The following is a 19,998-nucleotide window of genomic DNA, read 5'->3' on the forward strand; positions in this document are numbered from 1 at the left end:
ACAGTGAGATATTGTTTCCAAAAGCAAAAAATACATAGTAAATACACTCAATGTCCTGCAACTCACTGCTCACAGAAACACTGTGTGTTTTGGGAAAGCACACTAGAAATACATGTGTAGAACTCTAGAAAGACATTGACACACTTGAGACGGTAATTAATTTCACTTTGGGAAATCTAAGAAAACTGAAAATTTACAGGTTTTATGAGTATATGGAAATTCCTTCAAAACGCTTATAAAATATGAGAAGCCAGGCCATATTTGCCTGAGATAGCTCAGTGGGTACAACTGAATGACCAGAGTTCAATTCCCACGTGATAAGAGAAAATAGATTCTTGAAAGTTGTCCTCTGACCTCCATAACCACACCATGATGCCAATGTACACACACACACACACACACACACACACACACACACACACACACTGTGCAATTAAAAGAAAAGGAGGGGGCTGGAGAGATGGCTGGGGGCTAAGAGCACTGGCTGCACTTCCCAGAGGACCTGGGTTCAATTCCCAGCACCCACATAGCAGCTCACAACTGTCTGCAACTCCTGTTCCAGGGGATCTGACATACATGCAGGCAAAACACCAATGTAAATAAAATACAACTAAAAAAATATTTTTTTTAAAAAGAGGGGACATTAGGCAGTGGTGGCACACACCTTTAGTCCCAACACTCAGAAGGCAGAGACAGGTGGATCTACAGTGCAAGTTCCAGGGCAACCAGGAAATCTTGAGAGAGAAAAACCTTGTCTCAAAAAACAAAAGCAAAATATTAAGAGGGGGAAACCAAAAACATAACCAACACAAGGGTTAGCATGTTTGATACTTCATGGACTGTTATTTAGTTGTTGTTTTTTTAAGTTTTAAAGAACTTTTTTAAAGAACATTTATCTTTAATGTCATAAAGGTAATAAGTGAACTTAGCTCTTGTCAGGCACAGATCTAAGCAGTTTATGTATATTAATTCATTTAATACAATTTTAGAAACATTAACAAAGCATTGATTCTTGAAATTTTGTAAGGTTTCTTTTGATCAAGCTCACTGACCATTTGTAAAGCTAACACTTTCTACAAAGATGCGTATTTAGCCTCTTGCACAGTGCCCAGGCCTTTACACCTGAGACTTGGGTGTCACTGGCATGCAGGCTGAGTTCCAGGCTGGCCTGGTGCACAGTGCGAGTTCCATCACAGCTTGCAACGGTTAAAGACTGTTCAAAAGTCCCCAGTTTCTACATGATTCAAGGTTAGATACTCATCTGTATCTAGAAGTTGGCACACAATAGAACAATTGACTAAATAAGATATGTGTAAAGTTCTATAGCTAGGCATAGACCCAGAATGACCCAAACTCGTGGCCTGCCTGGCTATTTTGAAAGCCTCCATTGGTGAGTACACACACACACAGAGTTGAAAAGTAAAGACATCTATGCTAGTGGATAAAAGTCTCAAACACACTCTTATCGCTCTCCTGAAGCAGTTCAGCAGCATTCTCTCATAAGAACTGGATATACACTTTGCTCAGTATTCTATATAGTACCCAGGACAGAGACTAGCATGCAGCAGATGCTTTAAAGGTTTCTGCACTGCCAAGCTGGGCAGATGGCTCTGCTGGTAAAGGGCTTGCCACTTAAACATGAGGAGCTGTCAGGGCCCCAGCACCATGTAAAATCTAGGCACAGTAGTTTGAGTCTGTAAGCCTTGTACAGGGAGAGAGAGGCAGGCAGATCGCAGTGGCTTGCTGACCAGTGGTGACCAGCGAGCTTCAGATCCACTGAGAGACTCACTAAAAACAAGATGGACTGGACAGAGAGAGGGCCCAGCAGGGAAGAGCATGACACTGTTCTTTCGACAAGAACAGGCAGCTCAAACCGCCTGTAACTCCAGCTCATCTGGCATCCTCGTCTGGTCTCCACGGGAACAGTGCACACACACATACAAACAGACAGAGACATATACACATGCACACACAAAAATCTTTTTTTGTTTGGTTGGTTTTTTGGTTTTTCAAGGCAGTTTCCCTAATTGTCGTGGAGCTTGCTCTGCAGACCAGGCTGCCTCGAACTCAGAGATCTGCCTGTCTCAGCCTCCCGAGTGCTGGGAGTAATGGTGTGCCCCACCAGAGCCCGGCTAGAAGATAGATCTTTAAAATAATAATAATAATAATAATAATAATAATAATAATAATAATAATAACGCAGAGAAGCAATTGAGGAAGACCCCTACACTGAGCTCAGGCCTCAACAGGCCCCTGTAGAGGTGGGCACATCCCTGTGTGCAAGGACCTGCATTGTCAGACAGTGGCGTGAGCTGACAGCCCACTTTACAAGTGGCATGTAAGGTCGGACAACGTTTCAGCCAAGGACCTAACTTCCGGTACTCATTCCTGTGTAAGCCTCCCTGCCCCCTCACCCTAGAAACCACACCTCCATTTCGTGACTCACTGCAAGTCTAGATGAGGCGCGCACACACACACACAAAGCACATTTACAGAACCAGCCTATCCCCAAACTCAGATCCACCTGCCTCTGCAGGGATGGCAGCGGTGGTTCTCAGCCTATGGGTTGTGATCCTTTGGGAGTGAATGGCCCTTTCACAGGGGTCACATATTAGATATCGTGCATATCAGATATTTACATTACAATTCATAACAGTTGCAAAATTAACAATTAGGAAGTAGCAACAAAAATAATATTATGGTTGGGGTCCCCACATGAAGAACTGTATTTAAGGATCACAGCATTAGGGAGGTGGAGAGCCACTGGATTAAAGGCATGAGCCACCATGCCTGGCCATAAAATCTTAATTTATTTTATTTTATTTTATTTATTTATTTATTTATTTATTTATTTATTTATTTATTTATTTACTTACTTACTTACTTACTTACTTACTTACTTACTTATTTATGTTTTTTTTAGGGGGAGAGGTTAAAGACAGGGTTTCTCTGTGTAACAAGCCCCTGGCTGTCCTGGACTCACTCTGTAGGCCAGACTCACCTGGAACTCCCAGCAACCCCCTGCCTCTGCCTCGAGGGCTGTGGTTAAATGTGTGCACCACGTGTCCAGCCAATTCAAATATTTTTAAGTTACTAAGCCGAGAAGTTGGTAACATGACTCACTAATATTCTATTTTTCTGATGTTTAAAACTTTTTCATATGCAAAAAAGCACACATTAACATTTAGGAAAGTTACAAGTGTAGTAATTTGTAACAGGGAAAACGAACTGTGTCTGTGCACTGCCAGAGTGTAAGGAGTCCACTACTTCTTTACAGAGCGAGTTCGAAGACTATGCACAAAGTGAAATGTGTGAGAAGCAGGGCAACAGACACCCATGAGGGAAATCAGATTCTAGAAAAACACACACCCCCCTAATCACACACTGTCTTACTTCTACGGAAGGTAATACCATTTGTAAACTTTAGGGTTCATTTTTATGCATGTGATCATTTTGCCTACGTATACATGTGTATACTACGTGGGTACCTCGTTCCTGTGGAGGCCAGCAAAAAGCACTGGATCCCCTGAACTGAAAGTTAGAGACATGACAGGCATAGCAGCCCACACCTTTGAACCTAGCACTTGGGAGGCAGAGGCAAGTGGATCTCTCTAGCCTGGTCTACAAAGTGAGTTCAGGATAATGAAGGCTACACAGAGAAACCTGGTCTTGGAAAAACAAAACAAACAAACAAACAAAGTCAAAGACAGTTGTGAGCCACCATGTGGGTGTTAGGAATCAAACTTGGGTCCTCTTTAAGATCAGCCAGTGCTCTTAACCTGCTGGACCTTCTGTCTCTCCAACCAAATGTCATACTTTTAAATTGCTACATTTCCTTCACAATGAAAGAGTCAAGCAACTAAGATGCCAATGGTAAAAGCTTTAGCTATGTCTACCGGCCATGGCTAGCGCTGTGTCAAATACAGTGAACAGGACTTACATTTCAAGTGACTGATAGCAATCCTTCACTTTTCTCTTGCCATGCTCTTAGTAAGACAAAAATGTGGATGTCAATCTTTGTTTTCTATAGAAACAAAGCCCTTTCTTAAAGCATTTAGTATTCAGAAATTTAATTTCCAAAACTATATGAAAGCTCCGAGACTGCAGTTCGCGTGGTCTGTAACCTCTCAGCTCACTTGCAGCGCTACCCAGAAGCAGCAATGCTATGGGAACGGATCTGCTGCCAAGCCGCATATAGGAGGAAGGGTGGATCGGCTGATACACGAAACCTCGGTTCAGCCTAGGAGTGCTGACATAAACTGCAACGTGGTGCTGAGACAAAGCACTACATAACAAGGTTATTAAAAGGATATTCTTTCCCCAACATGAGAAAACATGAGTAAAACCTGAGGTCCAACACAGGGAGTATTTAATTTTTATTTTATTCTTAATTTTTGAATAATTCAAAATGACTTTCTTTTGGAGAAATCTGGACTATAATGATCAATCAGTTAAGTAATCAGATTTCAATGAGATCAGCTCAAACACCTTTTCACCAATACTGACACAATAGCCATCAGAAAATAATCCCGCTCTTCTGGATTTACTGAGCCGGGTGGAGAGCCAACATGATGATACACACCTAAACCCCAGTATTTGGGGTGTAGACGAAGGAAGATCTGGAGGGAAGGCGGTCTGGCTTGGATTCCCAAAACCCATGAGCTGCTCACAACTGTCTACAGTTCAAGTTCCAGAGAGGGAGTTGGAACTCCCTCTTTCCGGTCTCCATAGGCAGTATGTGCACACGGTATACATATACAAGACACATACGAGTAAGAATGAAAAAAGGGTTTTTTAAAGTTTGTGTAATTTATTTTTAATTATGTGTAGATATGTACATATGAAGTCAGGTGAGGGTGGTGCACGTCTTTAATCTCAGCGCTCAGGAGACAGAGACAGGTAGAGAGACCGAGTCTGAGGCCAGCCTGTTCTACAGAGTGAATTCCAGGACAGCCAGGGCTACAGAGAAACCCTGTCTTGAAAAAGCCAAAAAACTAAAAAGGAAAGAAAACAAAAAGAAGAGGAGGTGGAAAAAAAAAACCTGTTTGAAGCCCCTTAGAAAAGGGATAAACTAGAGAATCAAATGAACAACCACGAAGCTCACACAAAAACAGGAAGTACCCACGTCCAGCCAGAGCAGGAAACTTCATAACCTGTGGCCAGCCAGGTAGAACGTACAAGAGGATTTGACTTAGCAAGTAGAAATGTCTAGCCCTAGACAAGATGCTACCTTCTCCCTACCCAACAGAAGTTAAAACCTCAACATGATGGTACAAATGAGCAATGTCAGCAGTTAGGACTCGGAGCCTACCACAGGCCAGACTCTGCTACACAGTAAGACACTTTCTCAAAACTTAACAAAAAAAAAAAAAAATCTCATGAAACATCAAGATAGCTCAGCAGGGCAAGGTATTTGCAGCCAAGCCTAACGACCTGAGTTTAATCTTTAGGACCCACATGTCGGAAGTAGAGAAAAACTCCTACAAGCTGTCCTCTGACCTCCACTCAGCTTACATGCATGTCTGCACACACTAATAAGTGCAGCAGAGGAGGAAGGAAAACAGTAACAACAACAACAACTGGACTGAAGACGTACCTCAGCCGTTAGAGAGCTCGCCTCCCATGCACGAGGGCCTGGGGTCATGCCCAGCATGGCAAAATCCTGGAAATCCAGACTCAGGAGGTGGACTCAAGTGAATTAGAAATCCAAAGTTGGGGCTGGAGTCATGGCTGAAAGGTTAAAAAGTTTTAAACTGGATCCAATTCCCAGCAGCCACATGGTAGCTCAAAACCACCTGTAACTCCAGTTCCAGAGAGGTTCCAACTCCTCTTCTGGCCTCCCCAGGCACCTGCACACACACAGTCCACATACAAACAGGTATACACACATAAAAGTGAAATTGAAAGCATCAACAAAAACACTCTCCTCTACCCCCAAAACCACAACTCAGAATCAACTGTGATACGTGAACATTAGATACTTAACCTGAGCCAGGGACAGTGAGTGACGAACGCCTGTAATCCCAGCACTCAGAAGGCAGAGGCAGGCAGATCTCTGTGAGTTCAGGGCCAGCCCGGTCTACATGGGAGTCCAGGACAGCCAAGGTTCCACAGAGAAACCCCAACTTGAAAAACAAAACAAAACAAAACAAACAAACAAACAAACAAACAAAAAGATACTTAACCTGACTTTGTGGATCACAAAACTTTTTTTTGTTTGTTTTGTTTTTGATTGTTCAGTTGACTTTTTGACATGCAGTTTCACACACTATCCCAAGTTGGCCTAGAATTCACTACATAACCCCACTGACCTTGAACTTGGCGTCATTCCTTCTGCTTAGGCCTTTCCCTAAAAGAGACCTGCCGTGAGTGTATTACTGTCTTCAGAACATTCACTCCATTAAGAGCAGACCAGCTGAGGTCTCATTTCCTCCTTCCGGTGCTGTTTATGTAGGTGACTATTCTGCCTGCCTGTCTGTCTGTGGCCCATGTGCCTGCCTGGTGCCCTCCGAGTTCAGAGGACAGCATATCCACTCTGCCTGGACCTGGAGCTAGGGCTGATCCTGAGACACCACGCAGCGCTGGGATCTGAACCTACGTCTTCTGAAAGCGCAACAAGTACTCTTAACCACTGACATCTCTCCAGCCCCTTCCCACGTTCAGTTTAAAAGCAGAATATTAAAGAGCTAACAATTAAAAGCACTGGCTGCTCTTCCAAAGGACCAGGGATTGATTTCCAGCACTCATATGGTGGTTTACAACCATTGGTAACTCCAGTTCCAGGGTCCAACACCCTCTTCTGGCTTCCAGAAGAGGCACCAGGCACACATACAGTACAGATATACATGCAGGCAAAACACGCAAACACATAAATTCAAAGAATATAAAAAAAGAAGGGCTTCAGGCCCAGAAACTTCTATGGTCAGTGAAAGTAACACAGGCAGTGAGCGTGTATAATACAAAACAGAAACACTCAAAATTCAAGTGAAACTTGCCACACAGGAAATTTGTAAATGCCAAGTACCTTATCATGAGCTATTCACCTCAGACCTACACATAACCTAGGACTTGACAAACCTTACATTTCTGGTTGTAAGCCGAGACGCCTTTTACAGCTAGGCCTTCTCTCCAACCCAACTGGACAAAAACTTAACTACTACCAGCCTGACTGTGAGCTTTATTAGAACAATCAATCAACATTTCTACTGTACATGTGTTATATATTGCAACATAACATATATATGTATATATACACACACCCACACATGTATATGTACAAGAATGGCAAGGTAATCATGTTTTGCTGCAGCGTTTGCTGGGTGAAGAGGACTAGCTCAGGGGCTTAACATGAGTCCCAGGAGGCAGCCACGGGCTATTACATCAGTGAATGTGCACTTGTTGATCTTATCTTGGCATAGTATATCATACCTTACATTGTTTTACACCTGAAGGAAGGAGGGAAGGTAAGAGTGGCTCAGAGAGCCCAAGTTGGCCTGGCCCTTCCAAGCCAACTTTTTACCTTTCTCTAGACTGACACTGTTTAGTCTGTGTGCATAAATTTTAATAAATTTTAATTTTCTTTCCCCCTGCCTTTAGTTCAGCATAGCTCTGGCTGGTCTGGAATTCAATGTATTGTCCTCAAATCCTTAACAATCCTCCTGCCTTAACCTCTCAAGTACTGAGATTACAAGTCTGCGCCACCCCGTTAATATCAACTTCTTGTGTGTTTGTGTGTTCATGGTGTGTTTATTTCTATATATAATCTACATTCATTGCATCCTTTTCTTAAAATTTCTCAGTTTCTCTAAGATAGAAAGCTCACCTGTGAATTTTTTTCTAATTGTTACAAAACTCCAAAGCATGACTGAATCTGAGCTCTGCAGCTCAGCCTCGCACCACTCAAGGATCAGCGTCTATTCTACCCTAGAAAAGACAACACAAGGACTTACTCATTCTAAGACGTGTATGCACACGGGCTTTGCTGGTGACAGGAGAGCGTAAGGAGGAGTTCTGAAGGAAGAAGAATGGGGATAAAACAAAGGAAGGACATCTGCTGTAGACCAATTCTGAGGGACCTAGCCCCTGAACAAGTGAGAGCATTCCATACCCTATTCAAAAGAACTGTCTAGCCAGGCAGCTGTGGCAGAGGCAAGGGGATCTCTGTGAGTCCAAGGCCAGCCTGGTCTACAGAGAGAGTCCAGGACTGCCAAGGCTGCAAGAGAAACCCTGTCTCAAAAAAAAAAAAAAAAAACAAAAAATAAATAAAATAATTGTCTAGGGTTTTGTGGTTGTTGTTTTTAAATTAGTATCTTTCTCTACAGCCTAGGTTAGCCTCAAACTTGATCAATGCTCTTGTTTCAGCCTCCTAAATTACCGGGATCAGAGACGCGCACAACCATTCCCAACATGAAACCATCCTTAAAATCATTCCACAGCTCAGGTTCAATGTCATCCTGCAGAACATACTTCGAAGGTGAGCTAGCGGTACCTAAATGTTAAACTGAAGAGCAGCCTACACTGCTAGACTTTCAACCCTAAATCTCATAATCACACCAGCTGCTCCCTTCCAAACGTCGCCCAGTGATTAAGGAGCACTGGTTGCTTTTGTAGGACCCAGGTTCAGGTCCAAGCATTCCACATGGCAACTGAGTTTTCAGTTCCAGGGAATCTGGTGCCCTCTTCTGACAGGCACACGTGTGCTGTAAACATACAGGCAACATAAATATACAATAAAATAAACAACTCTTAAAAACAAAAACCAACCTCCTAGTGCATTCTAAACTGCAAAGCCGCCTATTTCAACACACTCAGGAGTAACACATCATTCCAACTTGCCTCCAGTCACTGTGCTAGGTGCTTCCCATTCATCTGTTTTCACTGCACTTACACAAACTTCATCCACTGCAATGAAACATGGATCCAGCACTTTAGGAGGCTGAATACAGAGCACCAGAGGCTAGTCTGCGCTATACAGAAAGACCCTGCTTGTAAATAAACAAACAGCTAAGCGGTGGCGGCTACCCTGCAATCCCAGCACTCAGGAGGCACAGGCAGGCAGATCTCAGTGAGTTTACGGCCAGACTGGTCTACAGAGTAAGTTCTAGGACAGCCAGGGCTACACAGAGAAACCTTACCCCAAAAAGCCAAAACCAAACAAACTGTCCAACCATTAAGGTCACAAGGAAAGAACTAATCTGTGGATGCAACAAAATGCTGCAGCCAAGCATTTTCCTTCAAGAGAGGCTCCAGTTCAATACTAAACTGCACTCTTCCTGTTAATGGTTTCCTTGTTAGTGTTTTCATGATCTCCTGTCAATGATGACAGGTTGTATCTCTCTATCCACACACTCTCCCTTTTCTATGTACCAGTGGCAAATGCCCAAGACAGCTGGATTTAGTTTAACCCCTTTTGAGGAAATAAGCTGCTACTCCGGGAACCAACACTTCCACTTCGCCCTCCAGTGCCACTGTGACCACAGGCTAGGCAGACACTGAAGCACAGCCAGCGGCTGTACTTTGCCCTCCAGTGTGCTGCCTGTGACCGCAGGCTAGGCAGACACTGAAGCAGAGCTTGTCGTCTGGCAGAGTGATTTGGGTCAGCCAGTTAAAAGCATAGCACCAGCTGAAGAGGGTTGAATTTGAAAATACCCAGAAGGCCTCAGTCCTTGGAGTTGTAAGAGTCCTACAGTGACACATTACGGTGGCTGGGCACCAACACCCATCTTTGACTGCAGTCCCCTATCAAGGAAATATTTTCATTCCTTACTAATCAAATAAATTAAAATCTATCTAGGGGCAGTGGTGCACGCCTCCCTGAGTGCTGAGTAATCCCAGTGAGTTCTCTGAGTAATCACTGTGAGTTCTCGGCCAACCTGGTTTCCAAAGCAAGTAAGTCCAGGACAGCCAAGGCCACACAGAGAAACCCTGCCTCGAAAAACAAGAGATAGATAGATAGATAGATAGATAGATAGATAGATAGATAGATAGATGATAGATAGATAAAATTTAAGAGTAAAAATAAAGAATTTAAATCCTCCCCCTATGCTCAATATTAAAAACAAAAACTATATATGCAACTTGAATAAAAAATAATAAGCAAATCCATGAATTTAAATAAACTGTTTAAAGGGGCGTGGGAACCAACATGGTGGCACCACTCAGAAGCCCTGCTCCCGAAGAGGCAGGGGAAGAGTAGGTGCATGCCAGTTTAATCCACATATGAGATACTGTTTTAAAAAGAGCCAGCAAAGGTCACAGTGGCTCACACACATGCGTAGCATCAGTACATAGGAGGCTAAGCGGAAGAACACTGTCAGGTTCTAGGCCAGCCTGGGCTACATAGCTAGTTCCCTGTCTGCCAGTTCTACACAGCTAAAGCCTGTTTCAAAACCAAAGACAGAAGCTTGGCACAATGTCTCACACCTTTAATCCCAGCATTCAGGAGGCAGAAGCAGACAGACCTCTGTGAGTTCAAGGCTAGCCCACGCTACATAGCAAGTTCTAGGCCCAACAGAACTACATAATGAGACCCTGTCTCCAAAAAATTAATTAAAACAAACAATACAATGAAAATGAAAGAAAATGACCAATACTACAGAAAACAGAAAAGGAGGATGGCTGAGGTGGCTCAGCAGGCAGAACTTGCATGTGCCTGCAGACCTGAGTTATAAGCCGAGCATTTGCTATTCAGGGAGGACCCAGGTCCCCAGTGCCAACAAGGCAGCTCACAACCACGTCTAACTCCAGCTACAAATGCATCTGGTGCCCTCTTCTGGCCTCCACAGACACCTGCATACACAGTAACACACATGCAGGCAAAACAAGCACACATGTAAAATTAAAAAACAAAACAAAACAAAAACAAAAACCCTTTGAAGTAAAAAAGATACTCAACCTCCCAATAATTAGGAAAATATAAAAGAATCATGTTTCAAAAATTAATAAATATAAGTCAGAAATCAGAGCACACATTTTTAACCCTGGCACACGGGAGATAAGGGGTAGATAAGTCTGAGTTTGAGGCCATCAAGATCCACAGAGTAAATTCCAGACCAGCCAGAGTCACATAGTAAGACTGTCTCAAAATGAAAAAGAAAAAAACTTGTAATACCATGGTGAGAAGAGGGTAGAGAAAAGGGCTTTAGGGCAGGGCGCGGTGGCGCACACTGTGATCACAGCCCTCAGAAGGAAGCGTCAGAAGCAGGGCCACGCAGCAGACACAGCCAGTTCCAAACCAACCTGGGATACACAGCAATCCTTGTCTTTAATCCATTTATTTATGCGGTTTTTCCAGGCAGGGTTTCTCTGTGTGTTTCCTAGCTGTTCTAGAAATAGCCCTGTAGACCAGGGTGACCCTCAAACTCAAGTCTGCCTAACTCTACCTGCGTGCTGGGACTGAAGGTGTGCACCACACCAACTGGTAGAAGGTCCTTGTCTTTAAACGAGGGACGGGGCTGGAGAGATGGCTCAGAGGGTAAGGGCACTCACTGGCTGCTCTTCCAGAGGTCCTGAGTTCAATTCCCAGCAACCACGTGGTGGCTCACAGCCATCTCTAATGACATCTGGTGCCCTCTTCTGGTGTGCAGGAGTACATGCAGGCAGGACACTGTATGCATAACTTTAAAAGAGGAAAGAAATCAATCTCCCTACCAATCTACCTGGCTAGCTTTAGAACATGTATACCTTATAACTGAGAGAATACTTTTTGCAAAGTATCAACAAAGATGGCCGCACACAAATAATCCTGTTTGTATAAAGACTAGTAGGTGAGCAGAGTAGTACATATCACATCTTAGCACTTCAATGAAACAGAAAAACTGTCACTAACTCAAGGCTAACCTGGCACACACTCATACTCTTACTTAGGAGACAGACAGAAGAATCAAAAGCTCAAGGTCATCCTCTGCTACAAAGCGATTTTCAGCATCTTGAGCTAGATGATACCTTAAAATGGGCAGCGGTGGCACACACCTGCAATCCTAGCGCTCAAAGGAAAAAGAGGCAGCACATCGCTGTGAGTTCAAGGCCAGCCTGGTATACAAAGCAAGTCCAGGACAGCCAAGGCTACATAGAGACAAAACAAACAAACAAGCACAAGTAAACAGGAAAAAAAAAAAAAAAAAAAAAAAAGGTCTGGAGAGATGGCTGAGTGGTTAAGAGCACTTACGGCTCTTCCAGGAGCCAGGTTCAGATCCCAGCACCTACACGGGGGTTCACAACCATCTGTAACTCCAGTTCCAGGGACCTAAAGCCTCTTCAGACTTTTGTGGGCACCTGCACACATGTGGTATTTACTGAAATATAAAAACATGCATTAATAGCTAGGTGTGGCTGGGCATCACTACAATCCCAGAGCCTGAGAGGGACAAGATCTTGTTTCAAAGCCCCCTGGAATGCACATCCAGTCCTCACCTCAAGTTCAAAAGGGCAGGGGTTGCAACTCAGTGGGCAGCATTTGCCTGGCATCCCGGGACTATGGGTTAATTCCAGCTCCACGAAAGTCAACCCATTAATCAATCAACAATCAATTCTAACATCCTTCACCTACACCACTCCTTCCTTCACAGGAAGTGGGATCCAAACAGCCAAGCTTCCCAGAACCTTCAGATCTTCTCCAACACCCACACAAAAGAGAGGTTGCCACAGACGATGGCCGGGCCAGCAGGTAAGCCAGACCCTTCTCGTCCCGCCTCCTCAACAATAATGCTACAGTGCAGTGCTTACACTTACGAGTGCCTTCACCACAGCTCAAGCATCTCTGTCAGGTCAGCACTGCCTCCTCCCTCTCCTTCACAGGCGCCATGGCCTGCACGCTCCTGCCTGCTGGAGCCTCTTTCCTCATATCCTCACAAGCATCTACCCCAGCACTTAAACATCTAATTTTGCCTGCATCTTGGGGGATGCAAACAATCACAGAAATAATACAGCTCAATTCAAACTAATTCTTAAAAAAAAAAGCGAGGAGGCCAGGTGGTGGTGGTGCACACCTTTAATCCCGGCGCTCAGGAGGCAGAGGCAGGTGGATCTCTGTGTGTTCGAGAACAACCTGATCTATAGAGCAAGCTCCAGGACAGCCAGGGCTACACAGAGAAAACTTGTCTTAGAAAAGACAAAAACAAAACAAAAAAAGAGGGTTAAAGAGTAGGCTTTAACTGAACCTGATAGGCTTAGGTAACAATGGGCAGGCTTAGGGGAGAGCACTATTCCATCTGAAACATTTTGTCTTCAACATTTTTGCTTGTTCCATTTGTTTTTGTTTGTTTGTTTATATTTTTGTTAATTTATACAGCATTCTGCCTGCATGTACACCTGCATGCCAGAAGAGGGCACCAGATCTCACTGTAGATGGTTATGAGCCACCATGTGGTTGTTGGGAATTGAACTCAGGACCTCTGGAAGAGCAGCCAGTGCTCTTAACCTCTGAGCCATCTCTCCTGCCTCCTCTTGTTCCATTTTTGTTTTACAGTATTTTTAATTTTTAATTATGTGTGTTAGAGGACAGCATGCGCTTAAGAGTTCAGGTGGCCGGTGAGGCCGGGTGTTCGGTTCCCTGAGCTGGAACTACAAGTGTTACATGCACCCAGTGTGGGTCCTGGGACCTGAACTCTGGAGCAGTATGCACGTTTAATGAATGAGTCACCTCTGCCTTGCCTTTTCTGACGTTCTGAAGCAGGGGCTCACTGTCTAGTGCAAGCTGCCCTCAAATCCATGGCAACCATCCTGCCTCTGCCCTCCTGACTATGAGGACTACAGATGAGTGACCACACCTATAATTCTATATTTCTAATTCTACCTTACCTTACAGTGATTTACAAAATAAAAAGCCACCATCAAATTATATATAACTATCTTAGCACTTCAACTTTTGAAAGTTTAACTCTTCCCTTTTCAAAATTCTAAGCATATTACAGTTGACTCACGTCACTTACTGAACCTAATAACAAGGCTCTAAAACAACAAGAGAATGTAGGGTCTAGGCCAAATGGCCCTACCGTGAGATGGTTTTAATGACTGGGAATAAAAACAAATACAGGCCACTTTATCTCTCTAGGCCTCTATTTCCCTCATGCAGAAAACAGAATAGCTGCCAAGGTGGTGGCACACACCTATAACCCCGACTGGTGAGGTGGAGGCCAGAGAACGACACCCTCAGCTACAGTGAGGTCAAGGTCAGCAGAACTGCATGAGACTGGGGTGAAGGGCTAAGCAGGTCACTAAGCCAGAGTTTAATCCTTGGAGCCCACGCGGTGGAGAAGATCAACTCCTAAGGACTATCCTCTGACCTTCAAATGTGCACTAGATGAATGGATAGATGTGTAAGCCATGAGGGGAAAGCGGGCTGTGGAAGTAGCTCAGTAATAGAGTTCCTGCCTGGCCAAAGTTCAATTCCCAGAAAGGAGGGACCCCACTCCCTCACCCCCCCCCAAGAAAAGTCAGTGAAAACAGTGAGATGCAGTTAGAACACAGAGGTTCATATGGCTGCTGACAATGCAGGAGACACAGCACCTTTACAAGTCACCTGACACAGTAAGACCAATGTGACCGTGAACTCTGGAGGCAGACGTGAGAGAGTTATGACAAGCTCGAGGCTGGTTGATGTCGAAATTAAAGACTACCTCAAAAATAATAACAAACAAGATGGCCCATGATGGCACCCATCTTTAATCCCACTGCTTGGGAGGCAGAGGCAGGCGGATCTCTATAAGGTCAGCCTGGTCTATAAAGTGCCACCAGGGCTACCCTGTCTGGAAAAAAAAAAAAAAAAACAACAAAAACAAAAAAAAAAAAAAAAAAAGAAAGAAAGAAAAGAAACAACTGAAGCCAACCGTAACATCCTATCACTGTGCTTCCCTGGCTAAAAAACTACAAAGAGCATCGCACAAATGACCAAAGAAATAGAGAGGACAGAATTTGGAGATGTAGCTTGGTTGGCGAGTTCTTGCCTAGCATGCATTAAACTGGGTTCAGTCACTAGCACCATGCAAAACTAAGCATGATAACCCCAGGACTATTAGAATTTCAAGAAAAGGACCACAGAAATGGCTTAGTGAGCTGATCACCAAGCCTAAGGACCTGAGTTCTAGCCCTCGAGTCCACACGGTGCAGAGAAACAACTCCTGAAAATGGTCCTCTACTGCTTTGTGGCATGTGGCACATGAACACAATTCTAAAAAAAATAATTTTTTAAAAACCATGGTTCTGCCCGCAGTGGTGGCACACGTCTTTAATCCCAGCACTTGGGAGGCAGAGGCAAGTGGATCTTTGTCACTTCAAGGCTAACCTGGTCTACAAAATAAGTCCAGGACAGCCAGGGCTCTGTTACAGAGAAACCCTGTATCAAAATAAAAGATCCTTCCTTAATATTTACCAGCAAGAGGGAGGAAACATTATTTTAGGAAACATTATTTTCATACCAAAATAAGAGGGGCTTATGCAGAAAAGAATCGAGGGAGTGATCGAGTAAAGCATTCTCCACTCACTCCTCTTCCAATACTAAGTGTAAGAGAAACTAAGGACAGCTCAGCATAACCTAGTGGGAAGTGTGTCTAGAGAGCCTGGAAACCACATGCAGCAGCAAAGCCCGGGGGGGGGGGGGGGGGCCGCGGCGGCTGCGTTCTGACTTTTGTTTTCATCTGCAAATGGTCAAGACTCTCTTTGTGAGCAGAGATGATATTCTCATCCCCAACTATGCACAGCCCATCAGCCAAGCCTACATCAGATTATAAGGACCAAAGGAGGACCTCGGAACTATGGTGCTCTATTTATCTTGTTTGTTCTTTTCGAGGGATGATAGAACTAAATCCTCCTTGAACGAGGTAAGGTACTCCTAGTTTCAGCCACTCTAGAAATTGGGTCAAGCTAAGGTCTACAAATAAGTAACACAGACTTGAAAAAATTATCACCAAGCTAGGCTTGATGGCTCATGTCAGTACATAGGAGGCTGAGGCAGAAGGACTGCCATGAGTTTGAGGCCAGTCTCCACTAAGGAGACCCTGTTTCAAAGAGAAAGAAAAAAAAAATCAGTGAATGCCCATTTACGCCAATCATTACTTGGTTTTTTGGATCAGTTTGTTTTTAAAAATTTTTTAGCCAAATGTGGTGGTTCAAGCATGTAAGCCAGCACTCAGGGAGCTGGAGCAGGAAGAGCACCTCAAGTTCCAGGTCAGCCAAGCTAGAGCTACATAGGGAGATCATCTCTAAAGACAAAAGAGAGAAAGAAAAGCTTTCTGCTCACTCAAGGGGGAAAAAGAGCTTTCAAAATTTAGGCAGAAAGATTTGAGAATGGCGGTGAACTAACTGGGTGTGGAGATAAACGCCTTTAATCCCAACACTCAGAGGCAGAAGCACTGAATCTGAGGCTAACCCAATCTACATATCCCAGGGTTACACAGTGAAACCCTGCCTCAAAAAAATAAATATAGCTGAGCAGCAACATGCAATCGGCATGCCAAGACTCTGGATACAATCCCCAGCACCAAGAGAAAATGCACTCAGCAGGAAGCAAAAGCAGCAACACCCTTTATTTATAACACTCACATTAGTCCTTCTTGTTTTTCCTTTTGTGTGTGTTTACATACATGCAGGGGCCAGAGGAATCTGGATGTTGGGAGCTTTATCGATATCCACCTTTATTTTAATTTTAGACAGGGTCCTCTCACTGAACATGGAAGCTTGAAGTTAGCCATGCGTGATCAGGCCCAACTTTTTCGTGGAGGTAAAAGAATTTGAACACCATCCTCTCGTTCTCACAGCACGAGCTCATGCCCAGAACAACTCCCCAGCCCCGGTTCCAGTTTTTAAGACAAGGCCTTGAGCTCCTCAGCCTGCCTCAGCCTTCCAGGTGCTGTCATCCCTAAGTCCTTACAAGCACAAAAAGACCCTGTCTTCCGGTGCTGGAGAGATGGCTCAGAAACTAAAAGCACCAGCTGCTGTCTGCGAACCTGGGTAAGATTCATCTCACCTACACGGTATACGAACATCCATCTAGGCACCTCCAGTTCCAGGGCTCTGACGCCCTCTTCTGGCCTCAGAGGGCACTGCACACATGTGGTGCACAGACATAGGAGCAGGCAAACACCCACACACGCTTGGGGGGACAACAGAAGAAGGCAAGCAGAGTTCTGCGTTTTGAGGCTAGCCTGATCTTTAGAGTGAGTCCAGAGCAGTACACAGACAAACCTTGGGGGATGGGGGCACCATGACTGTCTTGTGTTTAAATTCAAACTGCTGTGAAAAAAAAAAAAAAAAGATGCTGCACCATTTCTGTTCTAAAACACAAGTCTCAGCCAGGTGTGGTGGCAAACACCTTTGATGCTGGCACTTTGGAGCCAGAGGCAGATAGAGCTCTGTGAGTTCAAGGCCAGCCTGGCCTACTTAGAAAGCTCAAGGACAAACTAGGACTAGTGAAACCCTGCCTCAAAAGAACACAAACAAGACAAAAACCAGAAGCCTCTCCTTTGAATTTACATTAAATGAAAACACACGTGGAAAAAAAAAAAAAAACACACTCAGAAATAGCAAACAAATGTGTCTGAGTGCTCAGCTCTACAAAACAGGGTTTTAAATAATTTCATAGCAGTTAAATTCCTTTCCAAACTAAAACAAACACAAAATAGAAAGTTCAGATATATTAATGTGAACAATCAATTGGCATAAAGCTATGGTGAACATTTACAATGTTTTAATTTCTAGAGTGTTAGCACTCTAGCAAATACATATCCCATTAAAGGTCCAAAGACACGCTGAGAATGTGGCTCTGCGGCAGAGTGCTTGTCTAGCACGCATAAGAACATCCTGAGATACACAATATGTACAGGATCTAAATAATATTAATAACCAAAATAAGTTCAAAGACAAGAAGTAGGATGATGGCAAATTTAAGTCCAATTTGGGCCACACAGCAAATTTCAAGACAATCTGGATTATAGAGACACCCCATGTCACAAAAACAAAAATGTCCCAACTGTTCAAAAATTACTCTACTTCACTTGATGTTTCAAAGAAGAGTCGAACTCTAAAAGCATCAGGCACCTGAATGACAGTGCAGAGATTTAAGAGACCTAAAATCCTGTACCCACTGAACACATCCTTTTCCTCAGTCCCATCAAACACTTAGATAAACTTCCAAAATATGTAACAAAAATAACCAAGTTTCTGGAAGGTCTGTCTGCCCAATTCAGTTTTTAAGAATAATTCGTGAGAGAAACTTTGTGGCAAGCTTACTGGTCTATGTATTACTGCAGATAGACTTGACCTACAAAATGAGGATAGGGTCAACTGTAACCAAAAAACAGTATGCTTCCCCTGGTGGCCAACCCAGGAATGGAGTCCTGCACAGAAGAGAAAAAAACCCTGGCCCTGTCCTGTCCCTCACAAATGAGAAGGACTCTCAGGAAAAGATGTGGGGAAAGCGGAAGACTATCCAACACACTAACAGGAGTTTACAAAATACAAATCGGGGAGAGGAGAGTTAAGGCTACATAAATGTGACGATTGGAGCCACAAATTTGCAAGTCATTTATTCTCAGGGTGTCCAAACGCTCACCCGGAATCCCTCTCTTCTGTGTTTTCACTTTTACCTAAACACAGAGTTCAATACCTTAATAACAACTTAAAAGCAATCTCCTTTTTCAAGGACCAGATCCTTGCAATTTTCTGCAGTCTTGTTTCCAAGGAAAAGCGTTTATCTTTTCAAACTAGTGGTCTAACCTACTTAGAAAGGCTCCTGGTCTACGGCCCTCCAACTAGGAGGGTTCACTCGAGCCTACAAGGCTGTCTGTTCAGTTTTATTTCTGAAACAAAACCCATGTCCTTCCAAACATTTCCTGTGACAGCCACCTTTACAGACAGTCTCATACAGAGATGGGATGGAATCGCAGGCATTAAAATCTAGCGAATTCCTTTGTCTGATAGGATTTTTCCCCCCTGGTACCACTTTAAATTCGCTTTCACAAAGATCAGCGGCGAAGGAAGTAAAATGACCCTTCCTGGGGACAGGGATTCTAGTAGATGGAAACGGTCGTCAGCTAAGCCTTTTGATAGTTCTATTCTTTCACAACCTCTTCCTCCCGACCCCATTCCCCCCCCCCCAAAAAAAAAAGAAAAAAAGAAAAAAATAAATAAAGGAAACACACACGTTTATAAACAGATCCTAAAATAACAGCCACAAGCGGGGCTCTCTCATCTAGGCAGATGCTCTCTAGAAAGCACACTTTTATTACCTGACTGGAGTGGACGGACGGACGGACGGGGAAATCGTTACCCCACTGGCCCTCAGGACGGGACGCGATGGGATAAGACTGGGACGGGACGCGATGGGAAGGGAGGGGATGGGACGGGACGGGATGAGATGGGATGGGATGCCATGGAAGGGGGTGAGACGGGACGGGACGGGATGGGATGGGAGTTAGGAGGCAGCGAGAGCGCAGGGTTGGCAGGGTAACGCAAGGAGACGGTTCGGAGTCAGAAGTCTCTGCGAAGCCCCGGGACGCCAACTCTCCAGCACTGCCACCCGGGACCCCGTGCTGCGTGCCGTGCCCCTCACCCGGAGGCAGGGTCACCGGCCAGGTGGGGTCCCCTCCGAGCGGGGGGCGCAGCGGGCCGGGCGCTGTCCCCGGCGAGCGTGCCGCGCCGCCTGCCCCCGCGCCCCGGGTGCCCCCGCGGACCGTAGGCCGACGCGCACGGAAACAAAGTTGTGGCCGGGCTCCCGCCGCTCGCTACTCACCGGGGTCGAAGTCGGGCACCGCCGCCTGGTACTGGGGTCCCACCCGCATGCCACCGCCACCTGCGGGGAAGCAGAGCACGGCGGTCAGCGCGGGCGCGGGCGCGGGCCGGGCGCGGGGGCGGCTGCCACCTACCGTGCTCCTCGTCGCTGGACGACCCCGAGCTGCCCTCCTCCCAGGAGTTGCTGCCGCCGTTCCCGTTGGGAGCCGCCGCCGCCAAACTTTTATTCTGGCCATTATTGGGGGCGGCGGCGGCCGAGGCGGCGGCGGCGGCGGC

The 19,998-nt window shown here is 45.0% G+C and overlaps 1 protein-coding gene across 1 annotated transcript in view; it reads right to left on the reverse strand.

The window, feature by feature from the left end:
• Nucleotides 1–19,998, reverse strand: part of Rcor1 (REST corepressor 1) — an 89,650-nt gene that overhangs the window by 68,763 nt on the left and 889 nt on the right. The window contains exons 2-3 of the mRNA XM_055593087.1: nucleotides 19,857–19,998; nucleotides 19,724–19,783 (exon numbers count right to left, since the gene is read on the reverse strand). Of these exons, the coding sequence (XP_055449062.1) occupies nucleotides 19,724–19,783; nucleotides 19,857–19,998 (202 nt within the window). The remainder of the gene's footprint in view (nucleotides 1–19,723; nucleotides 19,784–19,856) is intronic.

Source organism: Psammomys obesus, unplaced genomic scaffold, assembly GCF_907164565.1.
Source record: "Psammomys obesus unplaced genomic scaffold, mPsaObe1.curated_primary_1811, whole genome shotgun sequence".
Lineage (NCBI taxonomy): Eukaryota > Metazoa > Chordata > Mammalia > Rodentia > Muridae > Psammomys > Psammomys obesus.